This window comes from Mastomys coucha, unplaced genomic scaffold (assembly GCF_008632895.1).
Source record: "Mastomys coucha isolate ucsf_1 unplaced genomic scaffold, UCSF_Mcou_1 pScaffold19, whole genome shotgun sequence".
In the NCBI taxonomy this organism is placed as follows: domain Eukaryota; kingdom Metazoa; phylum Chordata; class Mammalia; order Rodentia; family Muridae; genus Mastomys; species Mastomys coucha.
This window is the reverse complement of record NW_022196901.1, coordinates 5,457,093-5,466,571: the sequence shown is the minus strand read 5'-3', so window position 1 is coordinate 5,466,571 and position 9,479 is coordinate 5,457,093. Positions and strand designations below refer to the sequence as shown.

The 9,479-nt window shown below is 39.2% G+C and overlaps 1 protein-coding gene across 1 annotated transcript in view; it reads right to left on the bottom strand.

The window, feature by feature from the left end:
- LOC116097617 (ATP-dependent translocase ABCB1) overlaps positions 1 to 9,479 on the bottom strand; it is a 78,706-nt gene that overhangs the window by 57,222 nt on the left and 12,005 nt on the right. The window contains exons 7-9 of the mRNA XM_031380287.1: positions 9,236 to 9,315; positions 8,874 to 9,045; positions 7,438 to 7,562 (exon numbers count right to left, since the gene is read on the bottom strand). Coding sequence (XP_031236147.1) covers positions 7,438 to 7,562; positions 8,874 to 9,045; positions 9,236 to 9,315 — 377 coding nt within the window. The remainder of the gene's footprint in view (positions 1 to 7,437; positions 7,563 to 8,873; positions 9,046 to 9,235; positions 9,316 to 9,479) is intronic.

Genomic DNA, 9,479 nt, shown 5'->3' with positions numbered 1-9,479 from the left:
AATATCAACATAAGGAGCAAAACTACACCGTAGAAGAAGCAAGAAGGTAATCTTTCAACAAATCCACATAAACCTAACTCCACCTCTTACAATAAAAACAACACGAAGTGACAATTACTTTTTCTTAATATATTAATTTGAAAATTAGCATTACCAACATATTCTAATCGAATGAAATCCAATAATATGAGGAATTGGAAATTTGTTGATTGTCATCCAATGATCTCTCTAATTTGGTAATTGGAGAAATAGGCCCAACATTGTATAATCTATACACACTGTCAGCTTGTTTGTTTGTGACAGTGTCTTGCTGTGTACAACATAAGGGTCTTGAAATCTTGCTTCTCCTATCTCAGCCTCTCTATTAGTAGTATTGTTTATTTCATACCTTTACACTATACTATGGTTTTAAGAACAGCTTATATATTTCAAAAGTATTTATATACTCAAAAGTAACATAGACAATTAACTAGGGAGGTGGCTTTTAAGAGAACAACAAAGTGAGACTGAATGCTTTGCTTGACATTTGTAGCTCTTCTATCAAGTTTGAAGAAGAGGACTTTATAAGTTACTCTTTCTCTGAGGTGAATACTTTTCCAAATTATCACAGCTAATGAACCACATTCTTACCCTCACCTAATGTCTGTGCCACCCTCCAAGCAGAACCGTTGTTCACTGAAACAGTTGGTGAATGACTTTATGGATAGACCATCTTAATACCCACACCATTTCTTAAATGAATGTAACCTGTTCTCTGTGGGCTGAGAATGAAGAAACTCACTCAAGTCAAATAGCTTTGACCATAGCAGGAAGTCTGTATCCAAAAAACGAGCCTACAATTCATTTCTTGGTTCAGCAGAACATCAATTCTCAGCTTAGCTACGATGGAGGTAAAATCCTTTGGTTATGTGAGGGTCATTGAAATACAGCCTTATTACAATGAAACCCAATGTCTAAAAATTGTTCTTATTTTGGTCTTGTACCACAGTAAGAGCCAAGATTTTAAACTCTACTAAATACAAAACAAACAAAAAGACTTTATATATTCATGTTCATTTAAGAAAATACTAGTAGTGATGTATTATTTTTAAGTATACAGATAATATGTTTGGAGTTATTTAAAATTTATATTGAGAAAAATGTATTTTTACTATTGCTGTAGATGAGCATCTACATAAGACTGTTAAATTGATTGTTGTTTTATATCAAACAACTTTTATAATGCTTATTTTTACTGTTATAATATTTTACAAATTTTAAGGAATACAACAAAAAAGATGTTGTAGGTATTGAATGGGGGGTCTATGGAAGGAGCAGTAGTACAAAAGGGGAACAAGAATGTGATTCAATTTTATTTAATTAAAATATGTTTTTAAATGTTACAAAATACTCTCATATTTGTAAAATAAAAAAAAGGAAGATAAAAACAAAAAAATAAAAACAGGAAACAGAACTAAATAGAGAATTCTCAACTGAGGAATTTTGAATGTCTGAGAAGCACTTAAAGAAATGTTCAACATCATTAGTCATCAAGGAAATCCAAACCAAAATGACTCTGAGATTCTACCTTACATCAGTCAGAATGGCTAAGATCAAAAACTCAGGCAACCTCAGGTGAGGTTGTAGAGAAAGAGCAACACTCCTTCATTGCTGGTGAGATTGCAAGCTGGTACAACCACTCTGGAAATCAGTTTGGCAGTTCCTCCGGAAATTAGACATAGTACTACCTAAGGACCCAGGTATACCACTCCTGGGCATATACCCAGAAGATGCTCCAACATGTAACAAGGACACATGCTCCACTATGTTCATAGCAGCATTGTTTATGATAGCCCGGAGCTGGAAAGAACCCAAATGTCCTTCAACAGAGGAATGGATACAGAAAATGTGGTACATCTACACAATGGAGTATTACTCAGCTATTAAAAACAATGACTTTATGAAATTTGAAGGCAAATGGATGTAACTTGAATATATTATCCTGAGTGAGTTAACCCAGTCACAAAAGAACACACATGGTATGTACTCACTCATAAGTGGATATTAGCCAAAAAAGAAGCTCAAAATACCTATGATACAACTCACAAACCATATGAATCCTAAGAAGAAAGACCAACACCAAAGTGTGGATGCTACAGTCCTACCCAGAAGTGTGAAGAAAACAATCTCAGGAAGTAGAAGGAGAGAGAAATCTGGAAGGGAGAGAGGAGGGAGAAGATAATGGTGGGCCAGTTCAGAATCAGAAGGAGATGGGGGAGAAGTACAGAGGGTCAGGATTTTTAAAGGATGTGCATAACAGTTGGGGAGGGGGACCTGGGAGGAGCTACTAGAAAGTCTCAGATGACAGAGACTCAAGAAGTTCCCAGGACCCAACAGGAATGACATTAGCTAAAACCTGTGGAGATCATACCCAGTAAATAGGTATGTATGGCCCCTGGTTGAAGAATTGGGGTTACCCACCCATCTCAAAAATACTAATTCAGATTTCTCCTGTCAATAGGAAATTCAGGGACAAACAGTGGAGCAGAGACTGAAGGAAAGGCCATCCAGAGACTGCCTCACCTAGGGATCCATCCCATCTGTAGACACCAAACCCAGACATTATTGCTGATGCCAAGAAGATCTTGCTGACAGGAGCCTGGTATAGCTTTTCCTGAGAGGCTCTGCAAGAGCCTGACCAATACAGATGTGGATACACAAAGCCAAACATTGGACTGAGTGTGGGGACCCCAGTGGAGAAGTTAGGGCAAGAACTGAAGGAGCTGAAAGGTTTGCAACCCCATAGGAAGAACAACAATATTAACCAACCAGATACCCCAAAGCTCCCAGGGACTAAACCACCAACCAAAGAGTACACATGGAGGAGGCCCATGGCTCCAGCTGCATATGTAGCAGATGATGGCCTTATCTGGCATCACTGGGAGGGGAGCATCTAGGGCCAGTGGAGGTTCAATGACCCAGGATAGGGGAATGCTAGGGTACTGAGGCAGGAGTGAGTGGGCAAGTGGGGGAGTACCCCCATAGGGGCAGGGGGAGGGGATAGAGGGTTGGGGGGGGAACTAGGAAGGGGTATAACATTTTAAATCTAAATAAATAAACTAACCAATAAAAAAATAAAAATGGGATATAGAACTAAAAGAATAATAATTCTCAACAGAGGAATCTTGAATGGCTAAGAAACACTTAAAGAAAGGTTCAATGTCCATAGTCATCATAGATATATAAATCAAAATAAACCTATAATTCTATCTTATACCCATCAGAATGACTAAGATAAAAAAAAAAAGTCAAGTGACAGCACATGCTGGTCAGGATGTGGAGCAAGGGAACACTTTTTTATTACTGGCAAGAATAAGTACTTGAATCCTAGAAATATCTGGTGGTTTCTCAAAAAATTGCAAATAGTTCTACCTGAAGATCCAGCTATACCACTCCTGGGCACATACCCAAAAGATCCTCCACTATACCACAGGGACAAGTGCTCCACTATGTTCATAGCAGTTTTATTCGTAATAGCCAAAACCTGGAAACAACTCAGATGTCCCTCAACTGAAGAATAGATACAGAAAATGTGGTTCATTTACACAATGGAATACTATTCAACTATTAAAAACAAGGATATCATGAATTTTGCAGGCAAATTGATGGAACTAGAAAATATCACCCCAAGTGATGTAGCTCAAACCCAAAAAGGAAATGCATGGTATATACTCACTTATAAGTGTATTAGTTGTAAAGTACAGGATACCCACAATATATTCCACAGACTCAAAGAAGCTAAACAAGAAGGGAGCCCCAAGCAAGGCTACTTGAATCTCACTTAGAAGGGGAAATAAAATAGTCATAACAGGCAGATACAGGGATGGTACTGGGTGGAAGAGGGAATTGGGGGGGAGTTGGGAGGTAGTTCAAGATCAGATATGGAGGGAGAGAGAGGGGGGGTCAGAGGGCCAGGAGAATGAATGGAAGTCTACACCTGGTAGGGTTGGAGGATGGAGAACACCTCTAGGACATGCCAGAGACCTGGGATGGGGGAGGTTCCCAGAAGTCTGCGGGGGGGGGTGACTTTAGCTGAGACTCATAGCAGTGGGGATATGGAACCTAGAGAAGCCATATCCTGTAGCTAGACAAAGATGGAACAGACACTGAGGGAACAGTCAAATAACAACAGGCTCAACTTGAGACCCATCCCATGGGCAAGCACCACTTAATAATACTCTGTTATGCTTGCAGACAGAAGCCTGGCTCTCCTTTGAGAGTTCCTGCCTATGAGGTGACTGAAACAGACGCAGAGACCCATAGCCAAACAATGGAAAGAGTTCAGGGAGTCTTATGGCAGAGTTGGGGGGAGGTGTTGAAGGCCCCAAAGGGGAGAGCAACTCTACAGGAAGACCAACAGAGTCAACTAACCTGTACCCTTGAGGGATCTTAGAGACTGAGCCATCAATCAAAGAGCATACACACGCTGGACCTAGCACTCCTCTCCCAAGCACAGTCTTAATGTGGGTTCCCCAACAACTAGAGTGGGGCGCTCCCTAAAGCTGTTGTCTGTCTATGGAATCTGTTCTCCCTACCTGGGCTGCCTTGTCTGGTTTCAGTGGGAGAGGATGCCTAGCCCTGCAGAGACTTGATATGCTGGGGTGAGAGGATATTTGGAGGAGAGGAAGCGCTCTACTCTCTCAGAGAAGAAGGGGATGGGGGAATGGGGAGAGAGTGTGTGAGCAAGGAACAAGGAAGCAGCAAGGTGTAAAGTGAATAAATAAATGATTAATGAAGAAAAACTTTACATGGAAGAGCTGAACTATGGAACTGCACTCTGCCAGCATATGAGGGACACACAGGCTCGATTTGACTAAGCTACCAAGCCTACTAGTTCTCTTTCCTACCTCAATAAATGGATAGAAAGGGTGCCCTTAAAGAGTAACAGGAGCCACAACACTTCAACTAAGAATGCTGGGTTACCCTCATTAAAGAGATGACGCAGAAAAAAAAAATTCTGCTAACCACTAACTCCCGATGGACAATCTCAACTCAAAAACAAAAATTTAGATGAAAACCCAAGAAACAAGTATTCTCCCAAAAGGTATGGCACTGACAGTGACTTAGCTGAAACTCCAAACAAAGAATTAAAACATGACCATAATCACATTCACAGAATTCAAGAAGATCATGAATGCACTCAAAGAGCGTACAAGCATCTGAATGAAATATGGAAGTCAATTCAAGATATGAAAGTACTTCAGTACGGACAGAAGTATCGAAGAAAAATCAAACCAAAATGATGCCCAAAACACAGCACTCAATAAGTCAATCACAAGCTGTGTGGAAACCCTTACTTCCTAAGAGACTGGACAACGTGGAGGACAGTCTAACAAGACTTGACTCAAGGTAAAAGAATTGCATCATTCAGTCAAGAGCAATGATAATTTTTTTTAAAAATGGATAAACAGAACATGCAAGAACTTTGAAATACCACGAAAGGTCAAATCTATGAATGATGACCACATCGCAAAACAAGGACTCCATGCCAAAGGCTCAGAAAATATTTCCAACAAAAACCAGAGGATAAAAGTTGCCACATCTAGGAGAATAAATGTCTGTCTGGGTACAAGACACATACAGAACACATAAGAGACAGGAGCAGAAAATAATTTCCCTGTGTAATCTTATAATTAAAACACTAAAATCACAAGAAGGGAAGGGAAGGTGGGAGGGAGAGGGGGAGAGAGGGAGGGAGAGAAGGAAGGAGAGAAAGAACTAGAAGCTTCAGGAGAAAAGGGCCAAATTCCATAGAAAGACAGGGCAATCAAAATAACAGCTGATTTTTCAATAGAAGCTGTTAAAACCAGAAGGGGTTGCAGTGATATGATTGAAAGAACACAGCTAATAACCAAGACTATTATATCCAGAAAAACTATCAGCCATAACTAAAAGAGAAACAAAAATTTTCCATGACAAAGCAGTCTAAACATAAGACCCACCAGTCTGCATCTGCTAGAGAAAAAGGAGGGCAGATAGTTGAACATTTAGACATAAGTAAGGACTTTCAGAATAGGACTCTGGTGGGACAGGGTTTCCCCTATCCAATCACATTAAAATATTAGTGCAGCAGGAGGCCTATGATTGGACAGGGGAAAGGGAGGTGGAGCTAAGAGCTGCAGAGACAGAGAGCATCAGAGGACAGAGAAAAAAGAAAAGCCAAGATGGAGGTGGACAGACAGGAAGAAGGACCTGAACCAGTGTGGCTTTAAATACCACAGGTAGTTATGATATCATAAAGGTTAGAATAATTGGGATACTTTGTCTAGTCTAGGTGGGCAGCTTTTATCATTATCAGTTGGCTCTGAGATTACTGTAATGGTAGCTTGTGAATTGACAATTTATTGATATATAAATCTGACTTGTTCATTATGAGCTTCTAGAGTTTTGATTTACTGGGTTACAGAAATGTGCGGCTGCCGACTCCAGGGGGTTATGGCAGAGAGAGGTCTAGTGGCTCCAGAGACAAGCGAACCAGAGCTGGGAACACAACTATGGCTCACTGAGGGGTGGTGGTAGTGGGGAGCTAGCTAGAGGTGGAGAACAGATCTGCCCCTGCTGTTTTTCTTTTTCTTTTATTTTCTCTTCTTTTCTTTCTTTTTTCTTTCTTTCTTTCTTTTTTTTTTTTTTTAAATATTTCCTGCAACACTCTGGTCACTCAGGAAATAGAGCCAACAATCACCAGACAGGACTCCACAAAAGAAAAAAAATTTGTATACAGAAGAAAACACATTTGAAAAACATGAGAAAAAAAGAACCTATTAATCGAAACTGTTCTGACTATTGAATTAAATGCATTCACAATTGTGGTTAAATTTGCATTCCAAATGAGCCAGTTTCTTTCCACACATACCTGGTGTTTTGAGGGAAAAGTGGGAGCTCTGGCCACCTTGGGAGATTTTTGTCATCTTTGATCCCAGACCCCATCCCTGCCCTAGCTATGGGAAACTTATTCTCATCTCTCAGGCCTCAGGCTTGTTAAAATCTCCTCTAAGAGACATCCTACACCATATTCAATGTGCCTTCCTCCTGCTCCTCAGTATGTTTCTCTTATCAAAGCATAATTTTAAAAATCATGTGTATTGAGTGGCATGTATGCTTATGAGCAAAGATGCCCTTGGAGGGAAAAAAATACTCCCATGACTCTCTTTAAAGTCTTTTCCTTCTTAAACTAATGGTTGTCTGTATAGACACTTCCATATTTGTAGTTTGTGTATCACCCCATGCTCTTAGGAATGAAAACATAGGCTTTCAAACATCTCAATGCAAAAAGCAAACAGAACATATATACTCCCTTCTTCTGAAAGCATGCAATAGGAAAGCATACTTAGAATTTCAACTTTTCAGAACACCAGCCATGACACAGAATTTTACACTTGTGGCAGACGAAGCCCAAACCTTTCCAATTCCTTCTTTTGTCCTCCAAACGCAATCACAGTTCTGATGGCTGCTAAGACTTCTTCAGCAACGGCTCCAGCTTTTGCATAGGCCTGGAGTTCCTTATTAGTAAATGAAGTCATTACCTGTCAAAGAGCAATCTCATATCATTTAAGAATGCCTAGCAGCTCTATCTTTTGCAAAGTAAAAAAAGCAAAGATATAAAAATGTTGCCCGTACATTAATCATACAGAACAAGATCTTTGAATCTCTTGGGAGGGAAAAGGCATAATGGAGAATAAAATAACTCGCTCAAGTCAATAGTTTTGACCATAGCAGGAAGTCTGTATCCAAAAATCGTGCCTACAATTCATTCCTTGGCACAGCAGAACTGTCAACTCTCAGCTTAGCTATGATGGAGGTAAAATCCTTCGGTGATTTGAGGGTCACTGAAGTACAGCCTTACTACAATGAAATCCAATGTCTAAAAATTGTTCTTATTTTGGGCTTGTACCACACTAAGAGCCAAGATTTTAAACTCTACTAAATACGAAACAAATAAACAAACAAAAAGACTTTATATATTTATGTTCATTTAAGAAAATACTAGTAGCAATGTATTATTTTGAAATATACAGTTAATATGTTTGGAGTTATTTAAAAGTTATACTGAGAAAAACGTATGTATTTTCAGTATTGCTGTAGACAAGCATCTACATAACACTGTTAAATTGATTGTTGTTTTCTATCAAACAACTTTTATAATACTTATTTTTATTGTTATAATATTTTATAAATTTTAAGGAATATGACAAAAAAAGATATTGTAGGTATTGAAGAGGGGGTCTCTGGGAGGAGTTGGGGTACAAAAGGGAACAAGAATGTGCTTTAATTCTATTTACTTAAAATATGTTTTTAAATGTTAACAAATTCAGACAAATTGAAATCATGTAACTTTTTTCATCATAATGCAGTAAAAGTTAAAAAAAAAAAACTTCAAGCATTTCTAAAAAAAAAAGAAAAAGAAAAAGAAAAAGAAGCTTTTAGGCCGGCAAAGGCTGGGCAAGATGGTTCATTGTGTAAACATGCAATTCAAGCCTGACAACCTGAGATTGCTCCCTGGAGAGTGACAGTAAGTCTTGCAGAAATCATTGGAGAGTGGTATAGATGAGGGAAAGCCACTTGTATTGCTGACACCTCACAGTGACATGGTGCTGCTGTCCTCTACTGAGCACAGATCTTTCCAGGTGAGCGTGTATTTACTCTAAAGGTGGGGAATGAGATAGGAGGTCCCATTCCTTCTTATCCTTTCTAGGAGTCACAGCTCACTGGGGCAGGGTCATCTTATCCTGCTGATTGGTGAACAGAAGTCTCAAAACAAGTGGCAAACTCACAGTTGGTGTGGTTAAAAGGCCCTCCACAGAGCCTGGGGAGGGCTCTAGAAGGTGTGCACCTACCTTTGCCCACAAAGCAGATGACAGTCCAATTACAGGGCTGACAGCCAGAATTACAAGGGTTAGCTTCCAGCCACTTATAAATCCTATTATAAAGCCAGCTAAAAATGTTGTTATGGACTGAAAAAACATTCCAATTTTGTCACCAATTCCATCATTAATTTTGGAGACATCACTAAAGGAGAAAGAGATTGTGTTACAAATAATATCAGATTTGCAAACATAGTTTTTCCAGTTTTATATCGCATCACTGAGTCTGATGTAAATTAATGTCTAGAATATACATATACAAATATATATTATATTATATTATATCATATTATATTATATTGTATTATATTATATATACATATACTCTGCTTGACAAGTTGTTTCCAGTAGATTTGTCATTAACAGTGTTCTGTGGTCCATGTGGCCTCAGCACAAAGACACGGGATGTGTAAGACTATTCACCGTGAAATTTCAAACTCCTCAGCGATTTCTGCTGTGAGCACATGGCACTGTCCTCTGTGAAGACAATCTTTGAGTTGACCATGTCTTTCATGAAGCAGAGGATTACAGACAGGAGCCCCTTCCTTCTTTCCACTGTTGTCCAAGGGTGCCATGGAG